The sequence below is a fragment of the Epargyreus clarus genome, unplaced genomic scaffold (genome assembly GCF_041222505.1).
Source record: "Epargyreus clarus isolate Ecla_fem2 unplaced genomic scaffold, WU_Ecla_fem_2.2 ptg000004l, whole genome shotgun sequence".
Taxonomy (NCBI): Eukaryota; Metazoa; Arthropoda; class Insecta; order Lepidoptera; family Hesperiidae; genus Epargyreus; species Epargyreus clarus.
The window spans coordinates 7,372,925-7,393,497 of NW_027332212.1; the positions used below are offsets into that span (position 1 = coordinate 7,372,925).

The window sequence follows — 20,573 nt, forward strand, 5'->3', positions numbered from 1 at the left end:
CACGTAATTATTTTTTTTATTGAGATGAATAACGAAGGTGTACTGAAACACGTGTTGTGTCACACCTGTCGTGCCGTTGCAGTATTGAAAATTATTCTTTATTATAAGTTATTGTTTCATTTAAAAAGTTGACAAAATTCATGTTATGCCAATGCATCTTTTAATGAACCATCGCGCTTAGTCGTTAAAGTGTTAATTTTCAAGTAAGTAATTGTTATGTGAATCCGGAGTAATAAATATTAAAATAAACATAACAATTAGTAACCCTACCTATATAGCGCACTTGACACCTTTGATTCAACCATACCGTGAAGGATTCCGGAAGTAACGCTTGAAAACCGCTGTACGAGTGACACTGGCACGAAGTCTGTGACTAAAGTTAGTTGTGAATAAAAGTCAAAGTTAATTCAATTGATTCGATATTCCCGACGCGAACTCCGGCTCGGCCTCACGGGAATTAACTCTGTTAGTTCCGAAGAATGTTAATAACGACCTCATTTTACTATCGCTATTAGCGGACTTATATCGAATTACAATTTATTCTCACGATGGGTTTATAGGTTTCAGTTTTAGACGGAACATAATGAATATTTAGTGTTATTTTGTGTGCTCGGGCTTCTAATTTAGAATTGAATATTTTAATTATTTCGTCTAAGTCGATACATCGATTACATAATGTCACAGTCTCATTATGCAATTAATACTTATTATGCGAGGGAACGTATCAAGACATCGTTTAACTGCCTGCAATTACCAATGCTTTTAAATGTCCTTTTTAAAGTATAATAAAATATTTTTTGTCAAAAAATACCACATTTACCTAAAATAGTATTAATTACTTTAGAAAGCCCCTATTAGAGTAATATAACAAGTAATTTAATTAAAAAATCAAAAACCCGACTGCACTAAAAAGGCCGAAGTACAATTTCCAAAAACAGAGAAATAGGCGTTTCATTATTTTTATCCAGAAAGCCAAATACAAAGTTTCATTGTAGGTATCTGCTTCAAAAACAAAAGATGTTCAAATCCGACCAAATAAAGAAAGACAAACATACAAGATACGTGCGAAAAAAATAACCCTTGGCAGTCGGGTAATTAAATCAAACAGTAGAAAAAACAAAAATATTCATTTTTCCTAAGTTTATAAACTTTGAAATAAATATCAAAGAGAAAATGAGTATAATTTGTGGAATGTGTAAATATCTTTATAATTTGTGTCTCGTAACTTTAACCATCTGACTTTTGTAATAACATTAAGCGGAGGCTAGAATAACGGTAGTTTTGGGCAGGCTGCCAATTCAGCATATTAGAGCAAACCACTGAAATATTTAACGAGTGCCGTCTCAACGCGAAAACTGGCCATAACTTGTTTACGTGAATTCCGTAGTTGCCAAACGCTATATATGTTATCTTTTCGCACTAAAATATCACAAAAAGTTAAATATAGCCTTTACGTACAGTCTATACTTTTTGAAGCGGCGTATATTTTATAATAAGGATAAAACTGGCAACCTTATTCAAAATAAAAATATATACCTACCTATATTATGTATGTTAAAGGTTTTTTTTTATAATTGCAGTAAATATTTCGTTTTGTGAAACATTTTGTTACCTTAATAAAACTATTAGAAATCTTATTCGATACTAATAATAACAAAATTATGACTTAACTCGTAGAAAAATGATCATCACGCACAAAATTGCATGAATAATGTACAAACGAAGTCACACCAGAAACCTAGTTCACACAAAACAAATAGCCGAACACGTGTTCAACGATCCTTGACAAAAGCGTACCGCGGGAAAACAATTAAGCGACGAGGGTGTAATCGGAATATTTGTACGGCTGTCGCGGCAGTCATCGCGTGCCGCGGAACGATTACCCTTCGCCACCCCCCCGGGCTATCGTAGTAGCCAACAATATGACAGGTTCCGTGGCTTGTAGGTATGAGCTGTTATCAACACAAACATAAAGTTGTTTTCAATTTATTTGATTTTCGAAACTATTCACGCCCCACACGCGATTTAATTTAAGCTCTTAAACAGAAGGGTGTATTAATATGTGGTATTATGATAGCTATAATTATTTAAACATTTCCATTTTTGTTAATTACTTAGTTATTCTCCATACTGATTCTATCAGTGTCGATAGTGATCATGTATATTACGTGTGAATACAATGGAACTCGAAACTTTATGTAATAGTTTCCAATGTGAAAGCTGTTGTTTGTATGATGAATAACTTCATGGCTTTGTGTCAATTGAAAGTTCAACTGTATCGTAACAAGTGCTAGACTTTGAACAAAAGAAAAAACTTCCGCAGTGGAGCACACTGACAATATAGCGGTTATTAAAGTTTCAACTTTAAAACCATTACACGTATATATTGTACGAGCCGACCTTTTGAAGTCTGTTGCAAACTCCCACAACGTTGAAAGTTTATTTGGGCGTTGTTGTGACATGACATTAATTTGTATTGTCAACTTTGTATTCCAATATGACACGCAATGCTAACCGAAACGTTTTTTTTTTTAATAGACATCTAAAGGTATCGACTTTTCTTTATTTGATCGGTCCGGTCGAAACCGGTACTTGTACAAAATAAATGTTTTAAATATAACTCATCGTGTTTATCACTTCGCACAAAATATTATTCAATGCACGCTGTTAACAATTTTATACATTTCACATTTCCATTGAAAAAATATTTTCACTGAAATGTCCGCGTAAAATTGTTTTACTCGGCATCCGCTCAATTTCCTCGGAACGTACACAAAAACGGATACGGTGAATAAAGATGAAGCTTAATAGTTTTGACATTGAGGGCAACATTTTTTGCGTTCGTTTATTTTATGTATCCTAACATCAGGCGAATTTATTACCTATTGATTATGATCATTATAATGTAGTTTTATTATCAATGCGTCATAGTGTCTTAAATAAAACCCGAATTAAAATCTGATTTTTATATTCCAAGTTACAAGTTTTGTTTGACGTTTACAGGCTAATCAATTATAGCATTGCATGACAGAAAAGTGTATGACTATATGTTACGCTATTTGTTTTTAAGAAATGGAAGTACTAAGGTATATTCAAAACTATGAGTTATAAGATAAACTAGAAGAAAATACCTTTTTGCAAATAAAACATAAACGTAAAAGGTTATTATAACATATTTATTTATTCTTATATATTAAATACGGAACTCATGAAGCTCGTGTATTATTCACCGAGGTTAATTATTTTTTTTAAAAAATCGATTTTATAAAAAAAACGAATATAAATAAAACCAAAATTTTATTGTTAATTAATGGATTCAGTAATTATTATGTGTTGATTTAAGTATCAATAAATCAATCTGGCATAAAGAAACGAAAGTAATGGACAGAATATTACTGACAGTTTAAAATTAAATAAGTATCTGAAATATTATAATATATTCGAAATTTATGTAAATTTACTATTAATTAATTTGAATAAAATTATTCTTTCAAAATTATGTGCAACATTATTTGATTAAAACCATCATTTACAACTGCAACATAACTTTAATTAGATAATGTAGATAGTAGATAAGATCATCTATAAAGTAATTCATTTGTGTTTATTTTTTCGGTGTGCTTAGCGGCTATTGACAATAGTGTTTTGACGATTATTATTATAACTATAACCTCTGCTGCACAATTGTTAAGGAACCACCGAAAGTTAACAGAGATAAAATACTCCTTTTTGTAGAGGTAGAAGTGCTTCATTAAATAATAGACTTTGAAAGTTTTTTTTTGTAATAGAATTAAAAAACAAACAAGCGATTAATCTGATGTGAAGCAGTTATTGACATTCATAGACAACTGTAATAAATTCCATAGAATAGAGAAACAATGGATGCTACGACTTTAAGCAGTTTTAAAAAATGTGCGATGTTCTTGATCTTTCCATTACTTACTCTTTCCATATACTTGTGTAAGTACTAAAATTATTCCTTTAATCTTAGTTACTTCATAGTACTTTTCATAAGCATTCCACTTGCTTAACGTTCAAGTATTCCGTGTAAATATAAGTAGTTTATTTAATCTTCGAATATAGAAATTAGAGCACTAGTGCTTTGAAGATGAGAGAATTATACTTTGTTTGTTAATTTTACATCTAAACAATAATTCCAACCTAAAATATTCGATTGTCGTGTTTGTATGCAAATCCTTTCGGGATAAAACGCAGATGTTCTAGTTCAAAAGCAGATACTAAAGCTTTACGCGTCGGTACGTTACAGAGCATTATTTCACTATGTCGGATTTGGAGGCAACATAATCGTTCATTACCATACAGTTGGGTGTCTAATCCACGGCGCTCTAACGCTCGCTCGTCTGATGACTTAATTAATGACCCGCCGTGTCGCTGTTAATTAAACAGCTCCGGCAAATTGAAGTTCACGCTCGGGCCCCAGGCTCTGCCACAGATTAAAAACAGAATGCAATTTGCGCGCCGACGTCCGACCCGGATTCTAAATGATTAACCACAATATTGCTAATACTCTAAACATTAGGGCTGTCATTTTACCAGTGGAATGATATAGAGCTGTTACAATCTAATAAATACATGGTAAGTACGAGGGTGCGTTTTTAAGTCCGCGGAATGGCGGGGTTGGAGGGGGGATAGCAGGCTCGTTAAGGGTGGTACGTGTTAAGTGACTCATAAATAGTATAAATATAAAATTTTATCACAATTGCATCATTAGTTTTAAAACTATCGACAATTAAACAACTCAATCCGGAAGAAAATTAGAAGTATGGAGAAAATCGAGCATCGCGCCGTTGTAAAGTTCCTTACCAAGCAAGGAAAGTATGTGCAAATCATATTGGAAGAGATGTCATCGGTTTACGGGGACTCTTGTTCTGGAAAAAGGATGGTTTACAAGTGGAACAACCTTTTTAAGCAAGGCAGGGATTCACTTGAAGACGACTCACGATCAGGACGGTCTGTTGAGGTGACCACTCCGGAAACGATGGCGAAAGTCGAAAAATGAGTACTGGAAGATGCTCGGCTAAAGAAGAAACAGCTTGCAGAAATGGTTGGAGTATCGGATACAACCATTTTTAAAATTCTGCATGACCATCTTGGCATGACTAAAGTCAGCGCGCGGTGGGTGCCGAGAATGCTCACGCCGCCTCAAAAACAACAGCTCGTTGAATGTTCCCGTGCGTTTTTGGACCTCTGTAGAGAAGACAAGGATATTGTACTGAATCGAATTGTTACTGGAGATTAAACTTGGGTTCACCATTATAAACCTGAGTCTAAACAAGACTCCATGCAGTGGCATAGAAAGGGTACAGCACCTTACAAAAAGTTTAAGGTGTCACAATCGGCCGGAAAACTCATGGCGACAGTCTTTTGGGATTGAGAAGGAATTTTGTTAATAGATTATAAAGATAAAGGTGTTTCTATAACTGGAGAATATTGCGCAACAATCCTGGAGTGGTTAAAAGAAGCCATCAAAGAAAAAAGGCGAGGAAAATTAACCAGAAGTGTCCTGTTGTTGCACAACAATGCGCCCGTACACAAGAGCCGTATTGCACTGGCTGCCCTGCATAAGGTGAGCTTTGATATTTTAAATCACCCACCCTATAGTCCAGACCTGGCTCCCAGCGCTTATTATCTCTTTCCAAAAATGAAAAAAAAGCTTCGTGGAAATAAATTTTCTACAGACAAAGAAGTTAAGGACGTAATTTTTCCGACAAGGACAAAACATTTTTTATGGGGGTTTAAATAAGTTAATACAAAGATCTGAAACATGTATTCGTCTTGCAGGAGAATATGTAGCAAAAGAAAAATAATTTTGTCATTTTATTTTCCCTCCTTGTCCCTCATTCCGCGAACTTAAAAACGCCCCCTCGTAGCTTATCGTTAGGCCACACTTTGTGTTGTGCCAATTAATATTACTGAAGAAATGAACAAGGGGTCGTCGTAGTTGTCGCTATACATCACAAAGTGTAATTTTGCTCTTTGTTCAATGATTGCCAACCCTATAAAGACAACATTCTATGTCCACACTAGGATTTTCGAATGCTTGCAACATTGTTCACGTAACTAGTTTTTTATTGAATTGAATTCTTGATCAGAATTATCCTATTATCCACTTACAAAAAGGGACGTGATGTCGTAAAAATAGCATTAACATTCTATACGACATACGCGATAAGCTTTTTAATTCCGCCATTAAAATGATGTTCTGCATGTTAAAAATGTTATTATAATGCTTATCACATATTAGCATACAATTTTAATGCCGCTTTTATGATCTGAAGTCATTTTATGCATGCGGGCCTATGGGCACGCAATACGGCAACAGCATGTTTCATCTCAATCCAATTAATAGATAAACATGTTTAAATAGCATAAAAACTTACAAATACTTTAATTAATATAATAGTACAGATAACGCTTATAGCATGAATAATGCATGCGTACTCGAAGAGAAACTTCCTCTACTTTATGACTATTAGAATTATGTAAAGTGGAACATAACAGACTACTGTGACGAGTCGTTAAGAGGCTATTATTTCGTCATAATGGTAGTATCGTAGCTGTCACATTAGTGATTAATTTGTTGTTGGTGGAGTAATTACGGCGAATGGTCGTTGTCGGCGGGCCGTCGACGAGGTGTGACCGCGTACGTAGGCAGGTGATTATAATCCGGCCCACTGAGTTATTGACCGATGCTAATTATTAGACGACGACGTCTTGGGAACGACGATTGTTTTATTTGTTTACTGACAATGGTCTCATAGTCATGGAACGATATTATCTTGATTTTTTTTTTATAATTCAATAATATGCTAAAATTTTGTACTAAATTTAGTAATGATATTGATTGCAATGTGCAATAAATATAATATACGTACATTTTTTTTAAAACTAATTTTAGGATTACGAAAGATTGTACCTTAATTTTACCCCATCTAGTTTATTTAAAAGGTATCTCACATTGTATCTTTCATAAACGCCTATTTAAAAATAGTAAGTAATTATATAACGAACAATCGATAACTAATCAACAAACAAATTGTATGCATTGTATATTTGTACGCTTGATAACACATAATTCTTCCACGAGGAACGAGCGAAATCGACTAAAGTAAACTTCATTTTATTACGAATAAATCTCTTCAGGAGTTAGGTTTGTGGCGAAAACAAAACTCTCTTTATGTGACTTCCACAAAAGATTTTATACAATTCATTTCAATCTCATAAAAAAGTTATCACGGATCCGCAGAAATAGGGCTGGCTATTTTCCCGCCGGCGGGCGACTGCTCTCCCGTGGGAAGGACAGCTTAAATCCAAATGCTTCGAACCATAACATTATTTTGGCTCGTTTTGCGGACCTTTTTATAATGTACCGTCATACCCGCGCAATATGTGTGCACATAATATTTGATACGGGCAAACAGTGATCAGGTGTGCGCCTAACCTGTACAAACAATCCTTTTATACGGATATGTAAAATTGAAATCAAAATATTATATTTACATAGTCATGGCTGGTTTCTTTATTGACATTGACATTTATGATATGGTTTCGCTGTTTTGAGGCAACATTCGTTTTTTAAGTTGTAAAACTTGAAAACCGGTTTCAAAAATGAGGACATTCTCATTTCATCAGCACAGAAGGACGGAACCCGCATAATTGCGACCTATCCGTCTGTATGTTCTTCCCTATGTGATAGCCATTTTACTCTGAAGCTATTGGCACTAGGCAGATGAAATTTCTAAGAGAACTTAAAAAATAAAATTAAGAACTATTTTAATCTGTACATTCAATATTTTTAAACAGCATGTGTAATAAAAAGTTTTGAAAAATATTCCCTTACAAATTGAAATAATTATCAACCATCGACAACAAAAGTGGCGGACAAACTGACATCCAAGACAATTTTAACGACAGCTGACACTTCAATTGTTTTTTAACCACAGAGTACGGATATCGTTAATTGTTACATTGAAATCAATAAAGGTAAACAGTTCTTAGGTATTTCTTATTTTGTATTTGTAAAATAATACCGTAAGTAATACAATACATTGTCAATGGTTGCCTACAATAATAGATGACATCAAACTAAATGTTCTGTGAGAAATTTCTTCAAATGTAACATGAGAGTCACATTGCAATGATTACTGATGACACTACTGTGTTAGATGTTGACTCAAGTTCATAGACTTACAAAATGTAAATGCTCATACACTTCAAGTGGATGATGTCACCACTCTACTGTCACTCAAGTGTTTAGAATGTGTTACAATTTGTCGACACACTGTTACGCATTGCTTCACTACTCTCAGTACTAGACGAATTTATAAACACCTTATTTAAAATGATAATAGCTTCCTATTTACATTGTCCAATGTTTAAAAATCAATTGTTTGTTTCATTTATTTATCTCTTAAAATGAATTAGGATATGATAGAATGAATAGTAATATTATAACTTATTGTTACTGTAGATTATGGGTTTTCAAATAAAACTCCAACTTGAATCTTCAGTTCTTTTCTTCTTGTTTTTATTCCGAGGCGTACACATTTTTCCATACAAAAAGGCGAGCTTAAGTACTTATTTTGGGTACCGCAACAGGCGCAGGCTCAGTCAGCAACCGCGTCCTATTGCCGTCCCTTTCTAACATAGCCTGTCTTACTCTTACAATTCTATGCTTACACTCTATTGCTATCCTACTCTTACATATCTATTCTTATTACGTAGGACTTATATCTATTGCAATAAAATGTCTTATTTACATAGTCTTAATTACATACACAAGTTAAATTAATCAACATTTACATTTAAATTCTTAGGCCGTTGTCGTCCGTAATATTCTCCCCCCGGCGTAGATTCTTCGAAGCCTCCTCCATCTGAAGGACGGCAAGCTTCGTCGCTGGCCTCTGGAACACACCTCCCTTTGTGCGGACGTCTGCAGACCGGACGATGCCATCAGGTCCCGGGTGAACTCGCTCGACGACTCCTCTCGGCCAGGTATTGCGGGGTAAGGCGTAGTCGACCACAATTACGAGATCGCCTTCCCGCAGTTGTGACGCCTGTGCGTTGGACGGCCCCCGCGGAATGAGCGTAGGCAGGTACTCTCGCAGCCATCGCTGCCAGAACTGGTCCGCCAGTGCCTGCGCCCTTCTCCACGTGCTGCGGTCCGCCTCGGTGCATGGCCCCGTCCGCGGTAGCCCCGTCGATGAGCCGATGAGGAAGTGATTCGGCGTTAGTGCTTCCTCGTCCTCGGGGTCCACGGAGACGTGCGTGAGCGGTCGCGCGTTCACGCTGTACTCGGCCTCGGTGATTAACGTCTGCAGTACCTCTTCTTTTGGCGACTTTTCTTTGAGCGTGGTGCTTAGTGCGGTTTTTACTGAACGCACTAAGCGCTCCCAGGCTCCTCCCATGTGTGGCGCCCCCGGCGGTATGAAACGCCAGTCGGTGTTGTACTGCAGACCGTAGTCCCGTAGTGCTGCGATCCATGCTCCGTATGTATTTCTCAGTTCGACGTCGGCCCCTCTAAAGTTAGTGGCGTTGTCGGAGTATATGACGCGCGGCCAACCCCTTCTGGCGGCCATCCTTCGCAGCGCCATAACAGCTGAGTCCGTAGAGAGCGACTGGACGATCTCTAAATGAATGGCCCTTGTGGTGAGACAGGTAAATAGTGCACACCACCTCTTTTCGTGTCTTCGTCCGATAGTCACCGTTAGGGGCCCGAAATAGTCCACGCCACAATAGGTGAAGGCGCGGTGCCCCGAGTCCAACCTCACTTTAGGTAGGTCTCCTTTCGGTGGTGTCGTCGGAGTCGCCTTGTACACGCGACAGTATTGACACGCTCGTGCTACTTTCTTGACTGTAGGCCTCAAGCGCAGTATGATGAATCGTTGACGGAGCTCGTTGACGACTCGTTCGTTATTCGCGTGTCCCGCCCGGCGATGATAATGCTCGACAAGCAGGTGAGTAAAGGGATGCTGCCCGTCGAGTATTACCGGCTCATTAGAGTGCGTTGTAGAATAGAGCGCACCTATACGGCCTCTTGCGGTTATTAGCCCGTCGTTCAATACTGCGTCGAGCCTTTTAAATTTGCTGTGTCGTTGTAGCGGCTGGTTGTGACTTAACCGCGCTAAGTCTTCGCTGAAGGAGTCCCGCTGCGCGCGTTGAAACCACCGTCGTTCGGCCGCTTCTAAGTGTGACACTTCTAAGTGTAGAGTCTTGTCTCTAGATCGAAACTTCTCGACGAATAGCTGAGTAAGTGCCGTCGCCCTTATAAGCTTCAGGTAACTGGAGAACCTTCTAATGTCGGGTAATGAGTCGTTGCGGTCCGAGTCCTCTTCTGAGACGGTGTAACACGTCTCCCCGGTCTCTTCACCTTCCCCGTTCTCCGTAGGCCAGTGCTCTTCTGTGGCTCGTAGGAATTGCGGTCCCGTGAACCACCGGTCCCGGCTGTCGATCCCGTCGGTTTGAAGCCTGGTCGCATCGTCGGCTACGTTGAGTGTTATAGGCACCCATCGCCAATCCTCTGTATGTGTGAGCTCGGCGATCTCAGCTAGGCGATGTGAGACGAACGGCGTGTATTTTTTCGTCTCGTTTCTTATCCACTGAAGGACGGTGCGGGAGTCACTCCAGTATATGACTCGTTTGGGTTTCCAACAGCTGTGCTCCCTGACTATAGTGTTAGCCATTCGTGCCCCGATTAACGCAGCTTGGAGCTCCAGTCTCGGAATGGTTAGTAACTTCAGTGGAGCCACCTTCGCCTTGGCCATTACTTGTATTGTTTCTATGTGATCGCCGTGTGCGATCCTCCAGTAGGCCACCGTAGCGTAGGCTTGCTCGCTTGCGTCGACAAACACGTGTAACTCGATGTGAGTTTCCGGCGTTACGTTGTAGCTATAGCACCGCGGTATTGCTAGTGCTGAGACATCTGGGAGTCGCCTTATCCACTCGTCGAATAGGTTAGCGTCTTCAGATGGCAATTCCTGGTCCCAATCAACCTTCTTGAGCCACAAGCGTTGTAATATCATCTTGCCGACGATCGTATATTGACTGATAAGCCCCAGTGGGTCGTACACCGACATAACCGCGCTTAGGGTTTCGCGTTTAGTCGGTGCTCTCAACCGCAGTCTGACCTCATCGGGAACCCTCTTGATGTCAGTGTTGAAGGTGAGGGTGTCGGAGCTCGGGTCCCAGCGCAGCCCCAATGTCTTTTCCTTCTGGTGTGCTGCTAACTTTACATTCGCGCTTTCAGACTTCTTGTCTTCGGGTATGCTAGCTAAAACTCTCTTGCTATTTGAGTTCCATCTTCTTAAGTTGAAGTCCGCTTGTTGATGGATGTAGGTAACTTCGTTCACCATTTTAATAGCCTCCTCTTCAGATGGGAAACTGTCTAGGTAATCGTCCATGTAGTGTCGCTCCTTGACCGCCGTGGCCGCCTCTGGGTATTTACTTTCATAGTCGACGGCGTTGCGGTTTCTTACGCTGTGAGCGAGGTATGGCGAACTGCTGGCTCCGAATATCATGGAGACCATTTTAAATCTTCTCGGAGGGTCCGTAGGCTTGTCCCTCCATAAAAACATCTGTGCCGGTTGGTCCTCGGGTCTGATTTTAACCCTAAGGAACATTTCTTCGATGTCCGCTGTGACGGCGATTCTCTTTTCTCTGAACCCGAACAATATTCTTGTGAGTGAAGCTAGTAGGTCGGGTCCTTCTAGTAGGAAGTCATTGAGACAGACTCCCTTCACCTTAGCCGCCGCGTCGAAGACCATTCTAACTTTTCCCGGCTTGTTGTGATTGGTGACGGCGAAGTGCGGCAGGAACCATTTTACGTTGCTATCCCTTTCGCTGCCGTCGCATTGCACCGCGTAACCCTTTTGTATAAGGTTAGCGATCTGAGCCGCGTATTCCTTTTTAAACGCCGGCTCCTTAGTCATCCTCTTCTCGAGCGTGTGTAGTCTCTTAAGGGCAGACTCGTAGCTATCTGGGAACGTGGGGTTATCTATCTTCCAGGGCAGACCCACTTCGAAGTGGCCGTCCTTTCTTGTGGCGGTCGCTTCGAAAATGTCGTTGGCTCTCTTCTCATGCTTATTAATTTTTTCTTTAGTCGATACGCCAAGCGAGTCCACGTCGAAATGTGACTCGACGAGCTTCTGTAGTTGGACGTCGCTCGCGCAGATGTGAAGTACGGCCGCCTGGTCTTGATAAATCGATTTCCTGGGTACCGACCCGTGCAGTACCCATCCCAACTTCGTTCTCGACGCGGCGGGTTCATTTCTCTTGCCGGCGCGCAGCTGTCGCGATATTATTAGATGCCAGTTGTCGGCACCTATCAATATGCGAGGTCGAGCTTCTCCCTTACTGATGCTATCTTGTACAACTCGCAGGTGCTTGTACCGTTCTAAGTTGTGCGGTACGCGTTGGTGATGTAGCTGTAGTCCTTTTACTGTGCGGGCTGTCACTAAGTAGGCTTCTTGTTCGTGTACCCCTTTGACACGAACCTTGACCGCTTCGCTGTCGATCCTTCTCTGATCGTTAATACCCCTTATGTTCAGAGGTCGATTCGGTCCGCCGTTAGTGAGTTGCTTCGCTAATTCTTCGTCTATTAGCGTCACAGTAGACCCTTCGTCTAGGAGGGCGTACGTATTTACCTCCCCCCGTGGACCGCTGAGTTTCACCTCGCAGGTTTTGAGCAGTACTGATGTAATAGGCGACCTCCTTGTCGTGACGCTCATTACTAGCGCGGCTGCTTCGTCTTCCCTGCCGTCGTCCGGAGTGCTCACTGTAGTCGTAGACTCCGTTACTTTTTCTTTATGTAGTAGCGCGTGATGTTGGTAGGTACATCCGTGGACTCCGCAGGCCTTGGCTTTGCATGTGAACCTGCTGTGCTTCCTTTTCATGCATTTGAAGCACATCTTGTTGTCCTTTGCCCACTTCCATCGCTCGTTGACGTCGAGTGCTTTGAGTTTATCGCACTCAGTAGTGTAGTGTCCCCCAGTTGGACACATGAAGCATTTTCTTTCTTCCGGTTGACTTTCCCCCGCAGTGTATACGCCCTTGGTAGCAACCCGCTTTGGTGCTACTTCTCTTCTGACGGGTACCGGAACGCTTCGCTTCGTTGTGTGGGTGTACCTTATCATAAGGTCCGCTTCGGCCATTAAAAACTCGGAGAGTACTATCATTTCATTATCTTCCATGATGCGTGCTTCGTTATTGGCTGCGTACTCCGCCCATTTGCTTATGAGATGAGGACTCAGTTTGTCCATTACGTCTCGAACGAGTAGCGGGTTTCGTAGGTAGCCTCTTCTATCTATACTTTTTATCGTATAGACAATATTTTGAATCTTCACCGCGAACTCATACAGATCGGTGCTCGCGCTCCCTAATTTCGGGATCTTTTTGAGCTCTTCCATGGCCCGATCTATTATGAATTCCGGTCTTCCATATTTCATCTCTAATGTGCGCATGATGATATCTGGGTTAGATGCGGTGAATAGCTGTGACAGCACGGTTTCTCTCGCTTCCCCTCGCAGGCTGTTTCGCAGTCGAAGGAGATTTTCCGTTGGAGAGAACTTAAAGAGTCTTGTAGAATCTTCCATGGCGGCCTTATACGGTAGCCACTCGGCGACGGCTCCCGTGAATATAGGTAGTTCCGCTGTTTGGCGAGGCAACGGTCTTGAGGCGACTAGTTTTTCTAAGGTGTCGGCTAGCCGTTGAATGCCTTGGAATTTCGCGTTCTCCCCCCGTTGCTTACTAACGGGAGGGCGAACCTCTTCCGGTTCTTCCCTGTATTTCGTCGCCGTTGGTTGTTCCATGCTTCTATCCACCCAGTCTTGTACCCTTTCGTTGCATGAGCTCGCCGCATATTTAGATTCGGCTTCGATTGCAGTCATTTCGGCGGCTAATCTCGATTTGATTAGCTTTTCTTTCATAAGTAGCCGCTTCTCTTCTATAGCCGCGAGTTCTTTCTCCGCTTCGTATTGTGCCATCTTCATACGTGCGTCGATGCTTCGCTTTGAAGTGTTACTGCGAGCGGTGTGTGCCGGCGACGTAGGTCTCCGCACCGGCGATGTAGGTCTCCGCACCGGCGATGAAGTTTCACGCCTTGGTGGCGTGCTAGCTGGTCGTGCAGGTGGCCCCATGACGGACGTCCGCGTTGACGTCGCTGGTGCTGTCTCTCTCGCCCCTTCTGGCGGAGAGTGCTCCATCCTTTTTTCTTGGGAATTTCCTGCGACCGTCGACGGCGACTGCGGAGAATCTTCATAAATTCGGTGTAGCGATGGCCCTGGCGCACCCTTAGCGCCCGGGGCTGCTTCTGACTCGCTGTACCCCGATTCGGAGCGAACACGACCCCTTGTGTTCATTGCGATCGGCGTATTCATCTTGAGTCTTCTTTAAATCCGGCTTCTCGAAGGACCAATGTAGATTATGGGTTTTCAAATAAAACTCCAACTTGAATCTTCAGTTCTTTTCTTCTTGTTTTTATTCCGAGGCGTACACATTTTTCCATACAAAAAGGCGAGCTTAAGTACTTATTTTGGGTACCGCAACAGGCGCAGGCTCAGTCAGCAACCGCGTCCTATTGCCGTCCCTTTCTAACATAGCCTGTCTTACTCTTACAATTCTATGCTTACACTCTATTGCTATCCTACTCTTACATATCTATTCTTATTACGTAGGACTTATATCTATTGCAATAAAATGTCTTATTTACATAGTCTTAATTACATACACAAGTTAAATTAATCAACATTTACATTTAAATTCTTAGGCCGTTGTCGTCCGTAATAGTTACCATTTTACATAAATAACATAGAAATGTTCTTACTTGTTTCTGGCAGTCAGCATTATAATATATCTTCTAAAAATATCGCACGCACAGTTCCCACGGTTATATATTTCTTAAAACATTTCACTAAATGTTTCATTATATGTATGTATGAGTTTCATTATAATATATGTACATATTATGCGCGCTACTGAGTTTAATAAATTGTATATTTCAACGCTATCAGTCAACCTAGATTTATTTGTTAATAGCTTTCGCTGAGAGGCGGTCTCAGTCCGTGATACAGATTCACGTTTGTAAAATGTAGGCGACTACAAAATGTTTATATAATGCATCAAAGGTAAAGATATTGTTTTAAGTTTTTACATTTAATTTAAATATGTTTTATTGTGAAGGTTAACATGTTCCAAGTTAGCCATACAATGACTAAATTATATGAAAAATATGATTCATTTATCATACATAAATTAAATCAATGGATGGACTATTGATAACATTGTACAATCTTCATAAAAAATATATCATTTCAGTGATAATGTCAAAATATTAATTGAAAGCTCAAGCGAAATGTTATTAATTACAATGCCAATCGAATACTAACTCTAAAATAAACCAAAACTATAAGGATCTCAATGGTATTTCATATTGCTTATATGTATTTAGTGTAAAAAAACAACTATCAAAATTCGACACCTTTACTAAACATATTTTTAAAGATATTTATCTAGACTCACAATCCGTCTAGAGAGGCAGTCAAAACAATCTATCAATATCGCCCTCGCCCCCATTTCCTCTCACGAAACTCACAGACAACATTAATTATACTAGGAAAATTAACATACACAACAACACACACCTTCCACGCACACATCGATTAAAAGTTAATTTGCTTTATAGAGCCACGTGTAATCTAGAAATATTTATATTTGGTTTTAACAATGAATATTTAGCGCTCTACTTCGATCACTTCCGTGTAATAAAGATGATTCTATGTTAAAATAAAATGCCATTTTATTTTGTGTATAGAATGTGTTATAAACAATGTTTTTTGCCGGTAGGCTGCAGTAAAATGTGCTTCATCACCTCGCACCAACGTGCTGTCCACCAAGCCGCGGCTACCGTTGTCGGCGCTCGCCGGCGACGCTACCCGGAACCACCCGCCCAACAACGTCAACTCTCATGTAAGTTACAGTTTTATAATAGCTTTTAACGTATGCGATTGTAACACGCGATAGAAACTCCGCATGAAATGATACTTATATTGAACACGTTTAAGTCATCTTCAAAAACCAGGATCCGCTCCTGCGTTATCTGACGCTGAATAGTTGCTGTATAGCGCTATTCTGACTTGTTGAATGAGTATACACATGCAAGCACTCTTAAGTTCTCAGGGGAAACAACTCATCAGCGTTGCAGGTGACTATGATCTCGTGATCACTTCACAATTAGTTTACCTGTTCTCAAAAAAGATTAATAAGCCAATAGGGGGATCTCTATTATTTATCAGTATTGTAGACAAAAAATGGTTAATATACGATCCATTGTAGTGGTAGCAATAATATTCACGACAATGTCTAAACGTTCGAGTTACATACTATTCCATAAATTAATGTTCTTAACTCGGTCAGTATAATTAACTAACCGATCGCGTTAACTTTGCCAGTAAAAGAAAGGTCTAATGAATTGCTAATATACATATACATTACCACTATTTGTTACAAATGCCAAACGTCGTATAAATCCTATGAAGCATAAATAATAAATGATGCTTGCATGAAGTATAATAAAAAAAGTTGGGCATCTTGACAAATGTTCACATCGACTTAATAAGTCTATTTAGAACGCTAATAGCTTCTACAGAATCTTTCCCGCACGACTATTGGCCAAAAGGCTAAGATAATTTTGGCTACAACATAACATGCAGTAGATTAGCAACTTCAAGGGTACATTCACACTGTCATTCGATATGCTCCAGTTAAAATGATATTTAGAAATGAAAAAAAAAACTACATCAACCAAACCAGTTTTCTTATCACATGTGCTCGTAGACACATATATAATAGGTTAATTATGTATAATTACATTTGACTCAAATATTTATTGAATATTTGATTAGATCAAGCTGGAATGTGTCATCACCTAATGTGTAGAATTAACTCTATCACAAGGTGTTAAATAATGATAATATAATTAGTAAGCGGGTATCTTTACAAATAATGATGATCGTTTACTATAATTACGTGTACCAGCGATTATTACTGTAGTACCCGTATACTTACTCAACATTAACGTTATCACCTGCATTTGGAATCTATTTGATTACCTCGTCTATAGGCGGGAACGATATTACGATCAATCTTGTTGTTTAGCATATAATTATAAGTATTACAAAGTGTGATGAATAGTGAACAGACTGAGATGGGTTACTAATGGGTTTGACTGTAAATGTTTATGTAGCCAAATAATCTTCACAACGACATACATATAATTTGAGTCGTTTTGATAAGTCACGAAATTTTACTTATTTCTTATGTTTTCTTAGAGGAGAATTTATTAACATTGCAAACTTCAGTACTCTTCATTACTGTACAAATACCAAAAGCATCATATATATGTAAATCCATTACTAAATAAACGTGTAATGATGTTTTTATACTATGCATAATTAAAATATTAACGAGATCGCAATGTATGTAAGCATCAACACAAGTTTTTGTGTGAATATGATAATGGGCTTGTGACGAAAGTACCTATTAATACTTCGTTAATATAAACAGCTTTGTCAAGCTGTAGTTAAATGCCTTTTGCTCGAAGGTTCTTATACTTAGCCTTATGCTTTTAAAGCAAGCAATACCTACTAGACTCGTCTTATAAAAAATAAAGGATTCGTTATCCCATCCCCTCACTGAGTCTCTTGTTGTGCCCAAAATCATTGACCCAGATCATATGTCTAAATTCATTATTCAGGTGTCTACCCGCCTGTGATTTGAATACAAAACGTCTATCTATATAGTAGACGGACTAGTCTATTATGCCAAAGTAGTCGCATAATATACATTTTTCAAGTGGCTTCATTTTATTTACACGCGATTTGCAAGTCGTGTTTCTATACTTACTCAACCTAGGGAGTTTACAGTTGCAAAGACAGGTTTGCTTTGCTACTATCAAAGCGGCGCTCTAAGCTGTATGTCAATGTATGCGATAAATCAAGTATCCGGAAGCCAGGTCAAGCCAATTACTTTCTGAAACGAAGCATCCAAATTAATTAACCCGCCATTAGACCATGATAAGTGGCCATCGTGTTTACGATAACACTTAATGCGATGTTGTTTACTTATTCCTGTGCATATGAACTAATAAATTAATGGATTATTATAGGGAGACCTCGAATGTACGCGCGGATAAAGTGTTTTAATTTTTAATTGAGAACCCTAAGTGTTTTCAGACACCGTGAAAATCTTTTTTTTTAATCTCGTTAATGTCAGTTCAGTAGATACATTCGAAAAAGAATCTAACGTTGATAAGAAATGATAAAATGACACAGATAGTAGGTACCTAGTGTAATTTATGTAAAAAGTTTAATTTAAGCGTGTATGCTATTTAGTGTACTGACGTACTTTGTCACCGTAATTAATTACTAACATTGCATCTGTAAAACGAGCATGCACTCTAAAAGCGACGTAACAGCATCTCCATTTTCACAATCCCCACGTAGCGCTAGTACGCGGGTGATCTCACACGTCTAAATGCAGCGGGGCTAAATCTGTATGCTATTGGCGTGCCTCTTCCGGGCTTTGCTTTCTCGCCAAACGCATAAAACGTACGTAAACTGCCACTCGAGTTGTCAACGCGCCTCGCCTCATCTCCGAGATGCCCGCTGAACCAACACGCGTGAAATGCGCGAGCCGTTTACTTATCTCAAACAGTTTACCTAACCATTAGCCGAGGACTAAAATAAATTTAATCTTTTAATGCCGAGCTTTCGCACTCGCTCGGCTTTCTACGGCAAATAAAGGAGGTTGCGCTTTTTTTTGCTCTATGCCGTGTCGTGGATTAGATCTTTTTTAACTACGTTCATGTTGATTTAACTTTATTACTTACTATTTACACTTATGAGTAAAGTGTTATTAGTTTGTGAATATTTCTATCCCTCCATCTATAAAATTTAATTATATCCGTATAATTTCAGAATTACTTTACATAAGTTAAATTCCATAATAAGTACTGCCATTAACCGTTAAATAAATACGACATGGAACATTTAAGAAAGCGCTTATGATATCCATTTACCAAATAGATGTGGTATTTTTAATGCAATATGCATTTTTATTTTGCTATAAATAATATAATATAATGCTAAGTTAATATAAGTAATATAATAAATCCTAACTCAGTTAAAAGATAAAGAAATAATGAACATCTTTTATCGAGAAACTGCTCATCTTTTATTGGCGCACTGAATTAAAGTGTAGAGGATCTTTTGCAAATCCGTGATTACAGTGAGAGTTGGTAGACGGAAGCTCGTGAATCACAATGCGCTTGAATATTGCAAGGGATAAAGTGGGATAGGACGGGGAGAATTGTGGATACTCGGAAGCGTGCAGTCGACACGATATTAAAATAAAATGCCGAAGAGCCCGCCATAGTGCTTTTTGATATTATCTACCCATCGTCCGCTCCACCATTCACGAGAATAATGGCGCATGTATACATAAAATATCCCTTCTCACCTTAAACGTAACTTAAAGGATTGTAACGGTCTATTGTGATGGATATGAAAAGGGCTCGTGTCGTCGATTCGAGGGCTTAAACCTGTTTGCCCATAGTCTTTTAAAAGTTTGTCTCAGAGCTCAAATTGGTAATTTACATATCCACTTACACGGCACTTTGTTGTTTTGTATATAGCATTCGTTTGTAAATAAAAATTTTATTGACAATGTATTATTCATAGCGTATCGTCTCGAAATTGTAAAAACGCCTTTCAGCAGCTTACTAAAAATCTTACGCTTTCGATTCGTCAATCTCTTTAAATAAATTCAAGGATAACATTTTTGTTCCCGGAAAATGCTTGTACACATAACATGTAGTGTAATAAGCGTACATATCTCTGCCAAGGCAGCAGCAGTAGGCGAAATGTGAGCAGTTTACCCCCGCATTTCGACGGTTTGCCGCAAGCCAAGATATGTCGCAATCCCATCCAATTTGCCTCCCGCCGCCTTTGCTATTGCACGAATAAAGCGGAAAAATCTTGCGCTGTCAAGAAACGAATAAATTTTATCGATTTGAATCTGAAGTAGCTAAGTTTCCAAGTTGTTTTCGCGTGTTTGTAAACGTCGAATAAGTTGCTCATTCGCGGAAAGTTTAATCGTACTTTGTTGCTACTAAGTGGGAAAGTGTTCCGTAATCAAACACGTATTTAACAGTGTTTAACTAAGCTCAAGCTCCGTATAAATAGAGTAGTATTATACGCGTAGTAGACGAGACGAAACGTTGCGGTGTGGACTAATAGCTCTTCGCAAATTCAATTTGCCGTCGAATAGAATATAGCCTCTCGGTGAGCAGCGCGGCAATCATTAAGTTACGCCTTCGTCGCAGGCGACAAGACACTGAAATTAGTTTCAAATGTCTACAAGATATTACTCGTAGGGTTATTTTATTAATTTTGCTCGGAGTAAATTCCCCGAGGTTTCGAGTTCCGTTGTTCTTGCTATTTAATTTAGATGAACTCTGCAATCGCTACGTAAACGTTTTTCTGGCTAATACACTGGAATAC

General features: G+C 39.4%; 1 protein-coding gene across 6 annotated transcripts in view; it reads left to right on the plus strand.

Annotated features, from left to right (window-relative positions):
- Positions 1 to 20,573, plus strand: part of tay (tay bridge kinase) — an 81,317-nt gene that overhangs the window by 9,452 nt on the left and 51,292 nt on the right. For all 6 annotated transcript variants that reach the window (XM_073093049.1, XM_073093053.1, XM_073093051.1 and 3 more), the window contains exon 2: positions 15,859 to 15,981. In XM_073093049.1, the coding sequence (XP_072949150.1) occupies positions 15,859 to 15,981 (123 nt within the window). The remainder of the gene's footprint in view (positions 1 to 15,858; positions 15,982 to 20,573) is intronic.